The sequence below is a fragment of the Bufo gargarizans genome, chromosome 4 (assembly GCF_014858855.1).
Source record: "Bufo gargarizans isolate SCDJY-AF-19 chromosome 4, ASM1485885v1, whole genome shotgun sequence".
NCBI lineage: Eukaryota > Metazoa > Chordata > Amphibia > Anura > Bufonidae > Bufo > Bufo gargarizans.
The window spans coordinates 16,474,477-16,492,330 of NC_058083.1; the positions used below are offsets into that span (position 1 = coordinate 16,474,477).

At 47.7% G+C, this 17,854-nt stretch overlaps 1 protein-coding gene across 3 annotated transcripts; it reads left to right on the plus strand.

Moving 5' to 3' along the window:
• The first annotated feature begins 5,407 nt into the window (after positions 1 to 5,407).
• On the plus strand, positions 5,408 to 17,395 carry TTC32 (tetratricopeptide repeat domain 32). Of its 3 annotated transcripts, none has more exons than XM_044289790.1 (4): positions 5,408 to 5,451; positions 6,158 to 6,265; positions 12,104 to 12,270; positions 16,642 to 17,395. In XM_044289790.1, exons 2-4 carry the CDS (start codon positions 6,159 to 6,161, stop codon positions 16,782 to 16,784), a joined length of 417 nt encoding a protein of 138 aa, XP_044145725.1. In that variant the 5' UTR covers positions 5,408 to 5,451; position 6,158; the 3' UTR covers positions 16,785 to 17,395. The 3 variants fall into 3 exon arrangements, with proteins under 3 accessions (XP_044145725.1, XP_044145726.1, XP_044145727.1); XM_044289791.1 differs by having other exon boundaries at positions 5,444 to 5,463; XM_044289792.1 differs by lacking the exon at positions 5,408 to 5,451 and adding an exon at positions 5,459 to 5,593.
• Positions 17,396 to 17,854: the final 459 nt, after the last annotated feature.

The following is a 17,854-nucleotide window of genomic DNA, read 5'->3' on the forward strand; positions in this document are numbered from 1 at the left end:
CACTTACTTGCCTCTGTGGAAATTGAAGAGAAGCGCCGTAATCTCGCACAGGCGCACTGGCAGAGGCCAGGAAGACGGTGCATGCGCACTTCGATGCCTCTGCCGACTGCCAGTGCGCCTGTGCGAGATTACGGCGCTTCTCTTCAATTTCCACAGAGGCAAGTGCAGTGCGGTCTGCAGCGCTGGTGCCAGCCTGGCTCCGCCTCCGCTACGCCCCCGTTCCGGCCCCCTCCACCGCGTCCGCCTACCTCATGTTCCGGCAGTGCCACTCACTGTCCTCTCCTGTCTCCTCCTTCCTTAACTTCCGCCTTCCCCCCAGCCAGGCCCGAGCCGCGGACCGCCCGCGCCCCGCCCACTACACTGGGCGGGCGGGCGGGCGGGCCTGGCTGCTGGCTGCCGCAGCCTGTGTCAGACTCAGTATATTAATAAAAAATAAAAATAAATGATGCGGTCCGGACGGGCCCCCAGTGGCGTAGGGCCCCATAGCCACTGCTATGGTTGCTATGGCGATCCCTACGCCACTGTCTATGGGGGTCTAACAGCTGATCCAACATGTATTGCCTATTCTGTAGATTGGGGCTGAATACTTTTTGTAGGACACCCTCTGTAATCATTGTATATAACACATGTCAATCCGTACTGATGGTAGTCCTCCAGAAGCAAACTCCATTTTTGTTTGGGGGGGGTTTCCTCTGTTGGGAAGTGTACACTGCCATTCAGTGACCAAATAATACCACAATACAATGCCTAAATACAGCATCCAAATTAGTATATAGTCAGTATATGGGCAGAGGCAGCTCTAGACTTTGTGAGGGCTTAGGCGAAACTCGAACATGAGGCCCCCACGAAGATTGTTGGGATGCTCGTGATCTCCCGTACGGCGCCCCGGCTCAGTCGTAAAGAAATAAGCTGTGTCAACCACCGCACGGAGCGGTGGTGTGGTCAACACTCCCACTCCATGTATCTCTATGGAAGACTCGGAGACACACAAGTGCTGTATCTGCGGCTCTTCCATAGATACATAGGGGGGGGGGGGGGAGTGTTGACCACCGCTCCGGGCACAATGAGATCCGGAGTACCATACAGGAGATCGTGGGGGATCCCAATGGCCAGACCCCCCCGATCAGACACTTATCTCCTATCCTTTGGATAGGGGATTTATTTTCCTATCCCGTAGTGCAGTGACATCACAGTAAAGGGTTAATATGCACAGTGGCAACACAATACAGGGCTTATATTCACAGTGCATATTGACACTTTGCATTAACCCTGGCCCAGTTCTCTAAATCGACCCTCCCCCCACACACCGCATTTTGCTATATTTGCCATACAGCAGCACATACCTGTCACATCCAGGGCCTCCAGGTGACGTCTTCTCTGATGTAGATCTTCTCTGTCATCATCTTCTCCATTCGGTCCGGACACTTCTCTCAGCGGCCTCGTCTCTGCAGAGTGTAACACACAGACATGTTAGTGTCCTCACTTTTCCATCATCATCCCCCAACCTGGAGTCCCCACAGTGTTATCCTGCTGCTCGCTGTTCCCCCCAGTACCCCCAAATACTATCCTGAAGAAATAATAGTGCCCCCATAGTAATAGTGCTCCTCATAGTCCCACCAATAGTAATTCCCTTCTAGAATGCCCTCATTAGTAATACTGCCCCCACACTGCCCCCCGTTAAGTAATTTGTCCGCCACACTGCCCCATTAATTAATTTGCCCCCCACACTGCCCCCATTAAGTATTATATCCACCACACTGCCCCATTAAGTAATTTGCCCCCACACTGCCCCCCGTTAAGTAATTTGTCCGCCACACTGCCCCCATTAATTAATTTGCCCCCCACACTGCCCCCATTAAGTATTATATCCACCACACTGCCCCCATTAAGTAATTTGCCCCCACACTGCCCCATTAAGTAATATGTCCGCCACACTGCCCCCCATTAAGTAATATGTCCGCCACACTGCCCCCCATTAAGTAATCTATCCGCCACACTGCCCCCCATTAAGTAATATGTCCGACCCACTGCCCCCATTAAGTAATTTGCCCCCCACACTGCCCCTATTAAGTAATATGTCCACCACACTGCCCCTATTAAGTAATATGTCCGCCACACTGCCCCCATTAAGTAATATGTCCGCCACACTGCCCCCATTAAGTAATATGTCCACCACACTGCCCCCATTAAGTAATATGTCCGCCACACTGCCCCCATTAAGTAATATGTCCTTGTACTTGTCCGCTGATCTGCTAATCTGCTGCGCGGGCATGAGTTCAGTCACTTGAGAGCGCAACCCCCTCCCCATCCTGCAGCGCGTAATGCCATGAGACCCGTGACCTCCCGCGGCGGGTCTCGCGGGATTACGCACTGCACTACTGGGTTGCGCTCTGAAGTGACTGAATTCATGACCGCGTGGCGCAGCAGCCTAGCAGATTAGTGGACAAGTACAAGGGGGGTGGGGAATAGCATTCGGGGCACTGGCTCAAGCCTGGAATGTTTTGACCTAAGGATGCTCCCACCCAACACCGCCGCAAGTACTTGCAGCGGTGTCGGGTGGGAGCCAGAGCGAGGCCCCCACCAGAGTGAGGCCTTAGGCGGCGGCCTAAGTGGCCTAATGGAAGGGCCACCTCTGTATATGGGGATCATTTATCAAACTGGAGTAAAGGAGAACTGTCTCAGTTGCCCATAACAACCAATCAGATTCCAGCTTTCATTTTTGGCAGCTCCTTTGGAAAATGTAAGGTGGAATCTGATTAGTTGCTATGGGCAACTGAGCCAGTTCTGCTTTACGCCAGTTTGATAAATGACCCTAATAGTGCCCACATGAGGATGCCTTCACACATGGCAGAATAATTCTCCAGAAGATGCGGATTACATCCCCCATTGAAATGAGTGGAGACATTGGGGAAGATTTATCAAAACTGGTGTAAAGGAAAACTGGCTTAGTTGCCCATAGCAACCAATCAGATTCCAGCTTTCTTTTTTCAGAGTGAGTTCCTTTGGCAAATGAAAGGTGGGATCTGATTGGTTGCTATGGGCAACTAAACCAGTTTTCAACCTGCAACTCCTCATAATTTACGCCACGGAATGTTATTCCACAGCTGAACTCGGGGCAGGGATGGACACTTTTCAACCTCATAGGACAACATGGGGAAAGGCCATAATTACCAATGTTTTAGCTGGTAAAATGGCGGCATCTTGCCCCGGCCTGTTAATACCAATCCCCGCCCAGGAATGCCCACTTTATTGACGGGATTTAGCCACCCCTTTTTTTGGGACAGCCTGAATTTGCCAGGACCGTCTCTGAAAATCAGGGACAGTCCCAGCAAATTTGGGACACTTAGCAAGTAGCAACTACAGAAGTCTTTATGTGGCGTATTTTGGCAGATTTTTCTAAAGGCTTCCTAATGCTCTCACGTATTTCCCATACGTTAAGGTGAGTTCGCATCACGTTTTTTGCCTCCGTTTGATGTATACGTTACAAAGAAAAAAAAAAAAAGATACATAACCACAGCACACCTCGTTCTTGTATCCTGCACAGTCCAGTAAAAAAATTATATATTTTTTTGTTTTGTTTTTTACAATGGAACTCTATGGGGAATGGATGCCACTTGCATCCATTTAACATATATGTTTTTTGTATACTTTAAAAGGATGGGAAAAACATGATGGGAACACAGCCTTAGGCTTCTTCCACACGAATGTTGTGCATCCGTTCTGTGAATTGGGGACCGCAAATGCACGGGCAACATCCGTGCGGTGGCCGGGACCCATTCAACTTGAATGGGTCCGTGATCCATCCGCACCGCAAAAAAATAGAACAAGTTCTATTTTTTTTGCAGTGCGGAGGCACGGACAGAAACACCACGGAAGCACTCCGTAGTGCTTCCGTAGGGTTCCGATCCGTGCTTTCTTCTCGCATCTCCGTGATTGCGGACACGTTCGTGTGCAAGAGGCCTTAAAGAGGACCTTTCATCAGTTTAGCCCTAGTCTAATTATGGTCTTACCTTATAGGGTGGCCCCCACTGATGCCATGGCACTTTTTTTTTTTCTAAAGACCCCCCCCCCCGTTCATCCGCTATTGGCCCTGTTAATTTTGGCGCCTTATATTATGAGCTGACTCGGTTATACTAGGCAGAGACTCGCAGTTTTGCTGGGGGCGGTTCTCTTCTCCCTGGCTGCGAGCACATCCAATCAGAGCGCACCGCTCTTAGCCAGGGAGAATGAGCTCAAGTTCTCGCAAGATTCGCGCAAACTTGAGAGTGTACACCTTCGGAGCGTGCGCCATATTAGAGTCCCCGCCGGAGAGCATCGGAGGATCGCCTCGAAAGAGACAGCAGCAGCAGTGTACACGCTCAAGTTCTCGCGAATATTGCGAGAGCTTGAGCTCATTCTCTCTGGCTAAGGCCTCATGCACATGACCGTTGTTTTTATCGGTCCGCAAAATGTGGTTCCGTTGTTCCGTGATCCGTGTCCGTTTTTGTTTCCGTGTGTCTTCCTTTATTTTTGGAGGATCACCAGACATGAAGGAAAGTAAAAAAACTCTAAGTCAAGTTTGCTATGCAAATGATAGGAAAAAAACGGACGCGGACGCGCGGATGACAGTCTTGTGTGTCTCCGTGTTTTTTCACGGACCCATTGACTTGAATGGGTCCGCGAACCGTTTTCCGTGAAAAAAATAGGACAGGTTATATTTTTTTGATGGACTGGAATCACGGACGCGGATGACAAACAGTGCATTAGCCGAGTTTTCAACGGACCGATTGAAAGACAATGGGTCTGCAGAAAATCACGAAAAACGGAACAACGGACACAGAATGAAACAACGGTCGTGTGCATGAGGCCTAAGAGCGATGCGCTCACAGCCAGGGAGAAGAGAACCGCCCCCAGCGAAACTGCGAGTCTCCACCTAGTATAACCGATTCGGCTCATTATAATATAAGGCGCCAAAATCAACGGGCAAACAGCGGACAAACTGGGGGGTCTTTAGAAAAAAAAAAAAGTGCCATGGCATCAGTGGGGGCCGCCCTATAAGGTAAGACCATAATTAGACTAGGGCTAAACAAATTTTAAATGTTACAAAACAAAAATGGCACTAGAAATTCTTGAAATTCATGAGTGCCTACTGCAAGAATTACTCTACAGACTGTCATATTCTTATTACTGGAGTAGCCCTTTAATTGTGGAGACCAATTTGTTGTACAATCCCCGGAAACATTTCTCCTGTAGTGTGGGGGGGTGGTGGTCGTTTATGGAGACAGAACCCTGGGCAGCTCTATTGTAGTAACATCAGGCCCCTGCAGGTGGCGCAAGAGCAAACACAATTCATCTGACGGGAAAGCGCGAGAGCCGCTGAGCCACGCCTCCACGTGACGTCACGCCAAGCTGTCAAAAAGCCGGAGCGCGCTCAGGCGAGTCACATGACCGAGCGGGTTCCCGGAAGAGCCGGTGAGTGTTGGGGTATGTGAGAGAGTTCGTGTACTAGACTAGGCAACGTATACAGCGTCAGTGCCTCTACAAAGGCGGGTGTGGAACTACAAGTCCCAGCAGTCTTGAATGGGCAGTTTGACAGTAAACTGATAAATTGAGGGTATTTATGCCTGTGATAATGAATAATTATATATGATTATGTAATCTGTCCACTGTCTGTCTGTCTGTGTCATGTTCCCCTTTTTTGGGGGAAATACTAGAAACCAAATGAAGTTGTCAGTTTGTATCCCGAGCTGAAAGTGGCGCTAAAATATCAGCGTTAAAAGTTCTGAGCGATCCAGTGCGGCACCGGGCTGCAAACATTTGGTCTCCTGGTCATGTGACCTATTCGCCGTCCTTTACGCACTTTATTTGGGGGATATCTATGGCCACCTTGACAGAATGCGGGGGGCCCCGGCTGTCCATATGTGATCCCCCCCAGACAGTGGACAGCAGGATTGTCCCCTAGTGAACGGGCCGGGGGGGTCAATCCCAGTTTTTGGATGTGGATATTTTGCAGGTGAGACACATTCCCCTATTTGGCGCAAAATCACCTTTAAACCTCGTGCAGTTTTGCGGCGCGCTGCCGGCCTGTGTGAATTCACCCCAGTGATGAGGACACTTTGTTTCTTTTACTTGGTGCTCATTTTTGTGATGATTTCTGTGCTTTGTCCTCTCGGTGTAGAATGGAGCGTGGCCTGCTGCACACCGCCAATGCCGAGCTGGAGAAGCGCCACCTGGAGGCGGCAGAGGAGCTTTACGGGAAGATCATAGAGCGATGCGAGCGGAACAGGTGAGAACGACCCTGCTGTCATCTCTTCCCTCCTCCGCCTGTCTAATGTGCATCGGTGCATGTGGTGACGGCCGTCGCGTGATGTATCCCAATGTACGTATAACCGCTGGGTTCACATCACATTTTTACCCTACATTTAACATATAAATTTGGGGAGGAAAAAAGATACAAAAGCGCAGTACACTACACTATTCCTTTATACAAATGAGTCCTGCAAAAAACGTGATGTGACCCCAACCTGATGATGCGCACTCGCCTGCATGATGGGGAGCTGGATGGGCATAGATTTCCTTGGTACAGCATTTTAGATAGGATATGCCCCCATTGTCTGGTAGGTGCGGGTCTCGCCTCCTGGGGGGTCCCAAGGTCCATCCACTGCCAAGTGCTCTCCCCATACAAGTGAATAGGAGCACACCACGCTTGCGCGGCTGCTGCTCCCGTTCATTTTTATGAGGCTGACGGAAATGGCCGAGCCAGTGCTCAGCTATTTTCGTCAGCCCCATAGAAATGAATGGAGGGCGGCTGCGCATGCTCAGTGCACCCTCCACCACTTTTGGGGCACCGTTCTCGGTGTAGGTGCAGGTCCCAGAGGTGAAACCTGCAACTATAAGACAATGGGGGTATATCCTAGCGATATGCCCCCATTGTCTGTGATGAGAATACCACTTTAAAGGGGTTGTCCGGGATCACATTTTTTTTTTTTTTTTTTTTAAACTGCTTACTCACTGTTAGTAGCCAAATCCATCTTCCTAAGATGTTTTTAGGTAGCTTTTGCACTGCTGCATGGCTCCTACAGTCCCCAGCAGACTGTGTACATATCTGTTTATGTATGCCGACACTTCCTGCTGCAGTGCATTGTGGCTCCCAGTGCAGCTCAGCAGCTCCTGGTTTCTACAGTGTAAGATTACCACCCTGCACCCGCCCCCCTCATACATATTCAGCCTCCCCCATAGATCCGCCCCCCTCATACATAAACTCCTCCTTGCTCTGTCTCTTGCACTTCATGTGCTCAGTGTTTGCAGACAGTGAACTAACACACAGGGAGCAGCTCCATCTTTCCACAATGGTAGATCATTTTTATGCTTGTGCTAGTTACTCATGGTATACAACCTTAGGGATAGCAGACTGCAACAAACTATAAGGGCCACGCTCCCACATCTATCCATAAACATCGCTGACAGCGTCACACTATAAGGGCCACGCTCCCACATCTATCCATAAACATCGCTGACAGCGTCACACTATAAGGGCCACGCTCTCACATCTATCCATAAACATCGCTGACAGCGTCACACTATAAGGGCCACGCTCCCACATCTATCCATAAACATCGCTGACAGCGTCACACTATAAGGGCCACGCTCCCACATCTATCCATAAACATCGCTGACAGCGTCACACTATAAGGGCCACGCTCACATATAGATCCCTAAACATGACTGAGAGCTTTACACAATTATAGCAGCTTTGAAACAAAAAAATATTGTTTTAGTGTGTCCATAGTCTGAGAGCCACCTTTTTTTTTTTTTTTTTTTTTTTTTTTTTTTTTTTTTTTGACCGATTGTCTTAGTTAGGCTCCTTTCACACCTGCGTTCAGGTTTCTGCTCGTGAGCTCCGTTTGAAGGGGCTCACGAGCGGCCCTGAAAGCAGCCGTCTGGCCCTAATGCATTCTCAGTGAGCGGACACCTGAACTCTACAAGCAGCGTTCGGGTGTCCGCCTGGCCGTGCGGAGGCGAGCGGATCCGTCCAGACTTACAATGTAAGTCAATGGGGACGGATCCGCTTGAAGATGACACCATATGGCTCAATCTTCAAGCGGATCCGTCCCCCATTGACTTTCAATGTAAAGTCTGAACGGATCCGCTCAGGCTACTTTCACACTTAGAAATTTTTCTAAGTTATAATGCAGACGGATCCGTTCTGAACGGAGCCACCGTCTGCATTAATATGATCGGATCCGTTCAGAACGGATGCAAACGTCTGCATTATAGGAGCGGATCCGTCTGATGAAACATCAGACGGACCCACTCCGAACGCTAGTGTGAAAGTAGCCTTAGGGATTTATTTTTTGCGGGTTGAGGTGACGGTTTGATTAGTACTATTTTGGGGGACATGCGCCTTTTTAAACGCTTGTTGTTGCACTTTGTGATGTTAGGTAAAAAAAAAAAGGCTTTTTTTTTTTTTAAAACAGTTTTTATGATATTTTTTTAAGGTGCTTTTCGGACATGGTGTGTAATGTGATATATTTATGGAGCCGGTTGTTACGGACAAGGCAATACCAAATATGTGTAGGTTTTTTTTATTCATTAAATTTTTTTTATGTAATAAATGAACGGATAAAAGACAATTTTTATTTTATTTCTAATTCAAATTTTGTAAAGGGGTGCGCCCCCCCTCAATATAATAAACATTGGTGGCGCAGTGCGCCCCCTCAATATAATAAGCATTGGTGGCGCAGTGGACCCCCCCCCTCAGTATAATGAACATTGGTGGCGCAGTGCGCCCCCCCTCAGTATAATGAACATTGGTGGCACAGTGCGTCCCCCCTCAGTATAATGAACATTGGTGGCACAGTGGGCAGTGCCAATGAGGGTTAAAAAATAAAAAAGATAAAAATTAACTCACCTCCTCCAATAGATCGTCTCCTGTACTTTCTTCGGGACCTGGCAAAGGACCTGTGGTGACATCACTGTGCTCATCACATGATACATCACATGATCCATCACCATGGTAATGGACCATGTGATGAGCTCAGTGACGTCACCACAGGTCCTGTAGAATGAACAGGAGACTGGCAGCTACGCGGTCAACTGGAGGAAGTGAGTTAAATTTTTTTAACCCTCATTGGCACTTCCCACTGAGCCACCAATGTTTCTTATACTGGGGTGTTGGGGGGGGGGGGGGGCACACTGTGCCACCAATGTTTCTTATACTGGGGTGTTGGGGGCACACTGTGCCACCAATGTTTCTTATACTGGGGTACCGCACCTGAAGGGTTAACTCAACTGCAGCTGATCGCAGCTCCCTGTCACAGAGGTCGGGTGCAGGCTATTTGATTCCGGCACCCGCCTCCTGTATTTGTATTACAGCTCAGTTTTCTTCATTGGTGGCGCATTTTGGTCGCCATCTGGAGCCCTGACTAAGGCTAATCAGACCTCAGGGTCTGATTAGCCTTAGGTCCATAGCAACCAGGACGCCTTTGTTAGGCGTCCGGTTGCCATGGCAACGATCGGCCGCTGCAATCGCAGCAGCAGGGGCGCGATGGTAGAGAGAGGGAGCTCCCTCCTTCTCAACCACATGGATCTGGATGCCGCGCACCTGTTACAGAGTGTTAGCTGTTACAGTTACAGCTAACGCTCTCTGCTGATGGCAGCGGCTCCGTTCCTGAGCCGCTGCCATCAATATCTGCACCACAAGGAGCGGACACATGGGGGGGGGGGGGGGGGGGGGGGCGCATTTGTTATATATGGGACAATGGGGGCAGAAAGGAGTGGAGCATTTTAGGGGAGGCACTTTATTTCACTTTGACGTCACCGGACTGGAGGGGCGGAGCTTAGCGCAGTCTTGGCCAGGAGAGTTACTGCCCCTCCTAGACTTTTGAATAATTAATTAGGCTGTCAGTGACGTCATCGGGCTCCCGGAGCAGCGGAAGAGGAAGCTTTCCTCCTCTGCAAGGGACCCGGTACGTCACTGACTGAAAGAAGTCAGTTACTTCCTGCCATAAAGGTTTTTGGTAAAAAGGGTACTTAGAAACATGCTGAAAAGGTAGGACATGGGTGTATGTAAAGTGTGTATGTGCAATGCTATTAAACAATGGTCCCTAATCCCGGACAACCCCTTTAAGACATTGAAAGTCATAGAAACTGTTAGTGTTTTTTTTTTTTTTTTTTTTCCTGCCGTTTTTATAGTGACTTTTCTTTAAACAAATGTATGGATGATATTTTTGTTACAGGCGTTTTTCCCCTGTAGAAAATGGTGGCGGAAAAACACCTGAAAAAACCCTCCATAGCTTCAACGTGCTGCAAATAGGGCCACCAAATAGAAAAAGCTAGTAGCTAAGAAAGCACATGCGTGTCCTGCTTTTTTATTTTATTTGTGGTGAACCTCTGGATCTGGGGTTTGTCAACTAAAAAACGCCCCTAAAATCTGAGGTGCCAGAAAAACATTGCAAAAACCTGTGTGAATCCGCCCTAAGACATGGTTTGGTTAATTAGTATTCCCTTTTGCATGTTCTATATTGTTTTGGGTATTTTTGAAAGCGTTTGTTTTTTACTTCGTGGATGTAGTTTACGTGGTTATAGCATAACCAGCCGAAGCTACAAGAAGTCCAAAGTCGGCTCCAGAGTCCAGATGTATGGAGGAGGGGCGTGTACTTTTATGCATCGGGTGCGCTGGAAGTCAGACATGTAAAGCTTGTCTCCAGTGAGCTACTTAAAGGGGATTTCTGGGATTTATAGACTGATGACTCAGGCAATTGACGCTGATTCTCGCGCATTGTAGTTCGTCAGTGGGTTTTAGCGCACAATCTGCAGTAGTAATGAGCTTGCTGTATAACTGGGTAGGATTTAGGTGCAAAATCTGTAGCTGAATGTGTCACCCCACATTGGTAGATTTGGCACCTAGCACATTACTGGGGTTGTCTGCTGTATGTGTGCCTGCAAAAGATATAGGTGAACTACTATGTGCTATAATTATATTTTTTTTTTAGCACCAGTAAACTGGCTGGATAAAGAATTCCCCCTAATTTGTCTCGGATTGCAAATTATATGAACACTAGAGCAGGGATGCCCAACCTGTGGCCCTCCAGCTGTTGCAAAACTACAACCTACAAACAGTCCAGGCATGCTGGGAGTTGTAGTTTTTCAACAGCTGGAGTACCGCAGGTTGGGCATCCCTGATCTAAAGGAAAAACTGCAGGACCGGAGTGGGCGGGGCATGACATTGACGTACTCTGCCCACTCAGTTACTGCTGTAATGTGCACAGCGGGGCATCGGTGCATGTGGTGTCGGTCGTCGCGTGATGTATCCCAATGTACGTATAACCGCTGGGTTCACATCACATTTTTACCCTACATTTAACATATACATTGGGGGAGGAAAAAAGATACAAAAGCGCAGTACACTACACTATTCCTTTATACAAATGAGTCCTGCAAAAACGTGATGTGACCCCCAACCTGATGATGCGCACTCGCCTGCATGATGGGGAGCTGGATGGGCATAGATTTCCTTGGTACAGCAGTTACCCCCCCCCCCCCCCAGAATGTTATGCTGCAGATTTCACGCCTTGCAATGCATCGAGTGAAACCTGCATAGAGCTGCAGCAAACGCTTGGACAAGCCTGCAGATAATCCACCCTGTGTGGTCATGCCCTAATAATTGTCTAATATCAAAATGGTCCAATAATAAAGCGGGGAGGGATCATTCCATTTATTGGGATATATTATGGGATTGCTATATAGGCAATTCCCCCTGTAGGTTCACGTGAGGTCCCTATAGAGGTAAGGAGACCTTGCAGTTTATCTGTGAGCACTTCTGCCATGATTTTATTTTTAATTTCTCATCTGCCGTTACATATTTCCCCCATGTCCAGTCATGTGAGGGCGGCGTCGCGTCTGCCGTCGTGAAGTCTGGTGATTTATGGCGGGGGAGAGCTGCACATATATTTTTTAGGCTGTTATAAATCTGCCTGAGCCTTTACTCATTGCTCTCTGCCTCCATAATCATCAAGATCCCTGGGAATTGTCGCATTCTTTGTTTTTCACATGGCCATCTATATCTGTATCTGTCACCTGCATGTGAAAGCGGTCAGATAACATGCGTCCTTGTGCCCCGCAGCAAATGCAGCACGGAAGAGCTCTCCATAGCCTACAATAACCGGGGACAGATTAAGTATTTCCGCGTTGACTTCTACGAGGCGATGGATGACTACACAGAGGCGATACGATTAAACCCGAAATTTGAGGTTCCGTATTACAATAGAGGCTTGATCCTGTATAGACTTGGTGAGTATCATCACAGTTACAAGAACTCTTAAAGGGGTTATCTGATTTCTTGAAACATCCTCCCCATGTGCCGGGCCCCTCACAAATAAAGGTTATATACTCCCCCCCCCCCCCCCCCCCCCCCCCCTCCACCGCCGCTGCTTCTCCCTGCACACGGATGAAAACATCCCGGGGGTGGGGGGTGCTCAGCCACTCAGCCAAAGGCAGGTGGGGACTAGCCGCCCTAGCATCACCCGCAATGCTAGAGGCTCATCCCCACCTGCCATTGGCTGCTTCCCCCCCCTGTTTTCATCAGTGTGCAGGAGAAGCAGCAGCGGTGGTGCGGGGACCAGGAGCGGTGCCGGGAGTAGGGTAAGTATATTACCTGTGAAGGGCCTGGCACATGGGGGGATGTTTCAGAAATTGGATAACAACACCTTTAAAGTGTACCTTCTATTTATGAAAAGACATAGGTCACAGTTTTGTATTTTGATACAATTCTAGCTGCCAGCAGTCGCCACTAGGGGGAGCTCATTGCATTCAGGTTATTTATACGGCTCCCTCTAAATGCGTTTATACATTGTTCTCAGTGAGCTCCTGATCTCCCCCTAGTGGTGGCTGCAGGCTGCATTATTTTATCTTCTAAGTTTATACTGTGGGAAGGGAAGCAGCGAGTTCTGAAGCAGAAAACCTGCCTGAACCCAGTCTGTGCAGAATTTCGCACCCATGGTGATGAAAATAAATGAAACAATAGGCCCACTTTAGTTTTGCAGCATACATAAGATTCCCTGAAAGATTAAAGGGGTTTTCTGTTTTTTTGTTATACTGATGGCATATACTCAGGATAGGAGATCAGTGGGGGTCTGACACCCAGGAACCCTGCCTACCAGCTGTTGTAGGAGGTCACGGCACTCTGGTCAGCGCCATGGCCTCTTCACACCTTACCAAGCATAGCACCTTCCATTTGTTAGTGGCGATGCTTGGTATTCACTTGAATGGGACTAAGCCTTGCGTAGGCCATGTGACCATTGAAGGTGACATCACAGATCGCTGCGGCTTGTTCATACAGCTGATTGACAGTGGTACAGGGAGGCAGACCCCTGCCGATATGTCGGTGATCTAGCCTGAGGATAGGCTATCGCAGGGATCAGCAACCTTTTGGCACTCCAGCTGCTGTAAAACTACAACTCCCAGCATGCAAACATGCTCGGCTGTTGTCAAAACTCCTATAGAAGTGAATGGAGCATTCTGGGAGTTGTAGTTTCAGAACATCTGGAGTGCCAGCGGTTGCTGATCCCTGGGCTATCGGCATACTAGAAAACAATTTTAATCCCTTCACGACTGACTCTGCTATGTTTAAAAATGGTGACTGCTCATGAGCGCGGCAGGTGGCGTAGCTGCTGGGTTTCTGCTGTTTTAAATGTTATCGCTGATTGCAAACTTTTAACCTCTCAAATGCTGTGGTCAAATGTTACCATGGCACCTGAGAGCTGAAGGTGCTCCTGGGCTTGGAACGGCTCTCCCTAGCAGTGATCAGGGGAGCCATTCATTCCCAGAGACGGCTCTGGTCCCTCTGAAGAATCAGAGGCTGCTGCAGCAATGTCTCTGTAGGCACTTTTTATGTGCAAACATAAAATAAACATTTTAGGTGTCGTTGTAATTGGACAGACCTATTGAATAGTAGTGACCAGAAAATCTGTCAATTTTTCCATTGCCCGGAAGAAACTGTTCATAAAAATTTAGCAATAAGTTCTGTGTGCACCAAAATGGGGCCATTGAAAAATACTTCTGTGAAAAAGAAGCAAGCCCTCCTAAAGCCTCCCTCACACGTCAGTGTTTCACGGACGTGTGCTGTACATGTTCTCCACGGACAGCACACGTCTCCATTCATTTTAATGTGTATATTCAGACATCAGTGTTTTTACCACGGGTGCATGCTCTATTTTGTCCATGTTCACGGATTCATCACGTCCATTATAGTCTATGGATCCTGTGGCGATTTGCTCTGGTAGACAGGCTAGCGGACGCAGTATAGAGGCAATCACAAAGTCTTTAACTTAAACGGTTCAGTGTTTTATTCACACATAAGGAAAAACAAAAAGTGACATACTGCAGTTTAGGTGTTGACACCATGAAAAGTCCACAGAACGAAAACCTTCACCTGGTTTGCAGCTTCTCCACCTGTGGCCCACAGCAGGCTTTAGATGCCTGTTTCTCAGCATGCGGCTCCCAATCCTTTTTGCACAGCACAAGTTTTCAGATCCCAAAACACACAGGGACTGACAGCGCTCCACTGTTAGAGAGGAGTAATCCACACACAGCTGAGACTGCTGGCTGCATTTGATTTGGCCAGTAAAGACCCGGTCTGGAGCGTGGGGAGCAGCCACCCACCCAGCACTTTGGCTACTCCCAGTAAGAGCTGGCCTGGATCAGCTTACAGCCACACTAAAATAGCAACGTGTCAACCAACACTAGCTGCCGATGACGCTTGAAAATACCGGCTCTTATTCCACCGAGGCTAGGAACCTCGGTAACACATACCTTCCGTCAACGACGGACCCTTGCGCCTTCCTACAGTCCGTGAAAACCACGGATCGTTAAGAAGAGATGCTTTGAAAATTATTTCTCAGCTGTTCAATGTCAGTGAAACATGGATGCAACACGGACAGCAAAAAACAAACACACGGACCCATCACGGATGCATCATTGACCACCTGCTCATGTATTTGAGCACGGACACGAATGTGTGAATGAGACTTAAAGGGAACCTGTCACCTCTACTATGCTACCCTCTCTGAGCGTTTCTAAATGTTCATTATGTTACCCATAAAATATAAATTACACTTTTAATTTCATTTGCAGATGAATTCAATAAGTATTATTCATTTCTGTACTCCCTGCCTTTTATGCAAATTAACTAAGAGTCCTATCTTACTTGAGAGGCCAGAGAAGAGTCATATTTTCAAGCTCTGACTCCTCTCCGGTTAATTTGCATATGTATCAAATGAGTTTTTTACACAATAAAAGCACACAGAGCTATGGGGACTGGGTATTGCGGATGTGCTAGCGGCCATCTAGCAACCCATGTCCTCAGCTCTATACACAAAATCCCGGTGATGGGTTCCCTTTAAGTCAGCGGAAAGAGAATGTCAAGTTCTAAGTGTCTGAACGCTGCAATTGTTCTTGTGGACCAAAATAGTCCCGATGCGTAAAGGGAACCTGTCATGAACTTTATGCTGCCCATACTAACGGCAGAATAAAGTAGACAGGTCTGTCATTTAGAAGTTAAAAGTAAGTGGTTGCCGAGAACCAACATCGCAGTCATTGCAGACTGGGCCTGGAAAAGAGTCCCAGCCACCTGAGAAGAGTCCTGGTTATTCATGAATTCCTGCTCTCCTGCTGATGACTGACCGTCTTCTACCTAGTTTTCTCCCTTTCTCTCTAGGAGACAACTGCCATCATCAGCAGATGGACGGGAGAGCAGGAGATTATGGATAACCAGGACTCTTCTCAGGTAGATCTGACTCTTTTCAAGGCCTGGGCTGCAATAATTATCTCATGAGTCACAAATCAGCATTTCTGTCACTAATTTATGATGCCCTCAGTGAGGTCAGCAGAAAGCTGATGACAGGTTCAGTGTAAATCTCGGCTACTGGCTTCCTCACTGCGCCTGCGACGAATGCTGAACGGTGCGAGATTTACACTGCAGACACGCTAAGGTCAGCCAGCTTAATACCCATTTTTCAGGTGACAGAAACCCTTTAAGGGGTTTAACTCCTTACTGTCAATCCCTGGGAACTTAGTGGCCCCATGTTGTTGGAAGGTCTAAAGTAACAGAAGGCTGGACCAGCAATACCTTAGTGCAGAATACTGCCACGCCTGTGCAGTATTCAACTATATCGCCATACTGAGGAAGGTAATGCCGTTGAATTCAGGAGGGGACCTGCCATTGCCAGCCAGTTGTCTAAGTGCCTGATGCTCCTAGCATTAATTAAGGCTGAAAGCATCATGTTGTGTATCCAGCCGGCAGCCATGAGGAGGGCTCGGGTAGCCCCCTGGGCATCGTCCCACTGGATAATTTCCCTGTAGAGTCTATGGCCAGTCCGTTTTTTTTTTTTTTTTTTTTTTTTTTTTTTTTTTTAGTCCCTTACTAATTACTATGCAAGGACCGCATAGTGGCTGTAGGCACAAAATTAGATTTTTAGGACATTAAACGTTTCTGAAAAATCTCATGTTGTGTCCACAGCGCCTGAGCAGTCCTCGGTGTACAGTCTGATATATTTACTTGCGGCATATCAAGCTTAGCAGCTGTGATGCATTTAAAGGGGTTCTCCAGCTCTGCTACATCTGTGTCTGTATGTATACCACGTAGTAACACTGTTTGTATCTCAGGGTTCTATGATGATGCAATTAAGGATTTCCAGAGAGTGCTGGAGCTGAACCCTAAGTTTGAAGATGCCAAGATCAGCTTAAAGCAGAGTGTTGTGGACAAAGAAGAAAGGAGTCGGAGGATTTCTGAATTTGGAGTGGATTGAGGATAAGTGACCCAGACGCTGCTTCATACTATTACCTCACTAGATGGGAACGTTCGCTGTTGTCAGCCATTCATGCCAATGGAGGATATAGTACTGGTCGATTACTTGAAACATGACTTCCCATTGTATCAGATTTATCTATTGGTATCAAGTGGGCTTTGCGCTTCTTGTGTCTGCTTATAAATACTTATGCAGTATATTGACCAAATAATAGAAGTGTGAATAAGGTCATAGCCCAAGCAACACCTGCAGACTTGTGCCTGGCCCTTTAAGATGTCACTTGTTGCATGAGGCGAGTGGGGCGCTGGTTACACAAGTATGTGCAATGCCTCGTTGTGCGCTTGTGTCTCTCCATTTAAAAGCGTTGTCCCATTGCAACATATTCCTGATCCACTGGATAGGGGACAAGTGTCTGATCACCAAGGGGTTCGACTGCTGGGGCCTCCCATGATCACGAGAATGGGCCCAGGTTGCTCCATTTGAATGGTGGGGCAGACAGGCATGCCCACTCCTACTTCACTGACCTCTATCAGGTTACCGGAGGTAACGGAAGCGGCGTCTGCAGCACTCATCTGTATTTAACATCCCTTTAATAAAATAAAAAAAACTTGCTGTGCATTGGAAACCCCTTTTCGGCTACACTCGCACCTCATTTATGCAGGATTAACTCTGATTTATTTCACACACAGTGGGGCTTAATCTGTAATCTTAAGCCAACCAATAGTTGGTGTAGTCAGGAGCTGCCCATACACATTAGAGTGTCACCGAATTTGGCAGGTTCAGCCGAAAATACGCTAATGTGTAGGGAGGCCCTACATTGGTTTGCTTATGAGGAAGAATTTTGGCACAGAACGGTGTATCTTAGGCTATGTCCCCTTTCCCATGACTCCACACCCCTTTTCGGTCCAGAAGCAGAAACCTAAATGCGCCAAAGTTTAGATGCATTTACATTAACTTTTTTATTTTTTGCTTAAATGTCCCTACAAGGCAACTTTTTCAAATGATATTGATAAAAAAACAAAAACATGGGTATGCCTTGAATGTCCAGATGGGCAACACCTTTAAAGAGG

Bases quoted from the DNA above. Each gene is read 5' to 3' on its own strand.
- TTC32 (XM_044289790.1), top strand. From the start codon at position 6,159: ATGGAGCGTGGCCTGCTGCACACCGCCAATGCCGAGCTGGAGAAGCGC. The intron at 6,266-12,103 runs GTGAGAACGACC...TGTGCCCCGCAG, and splicing joins GAGCGATGCGAGCGGAACAG to CAAATGCAGCACGGAAGAGC. The intron at 12,271-16,641 runs GTGAGTATCATC...TTTGTATCTCAG, and splicing joins CTTGATCCTGTATAGACTTG to GGTTCTATGATGATGCAATT.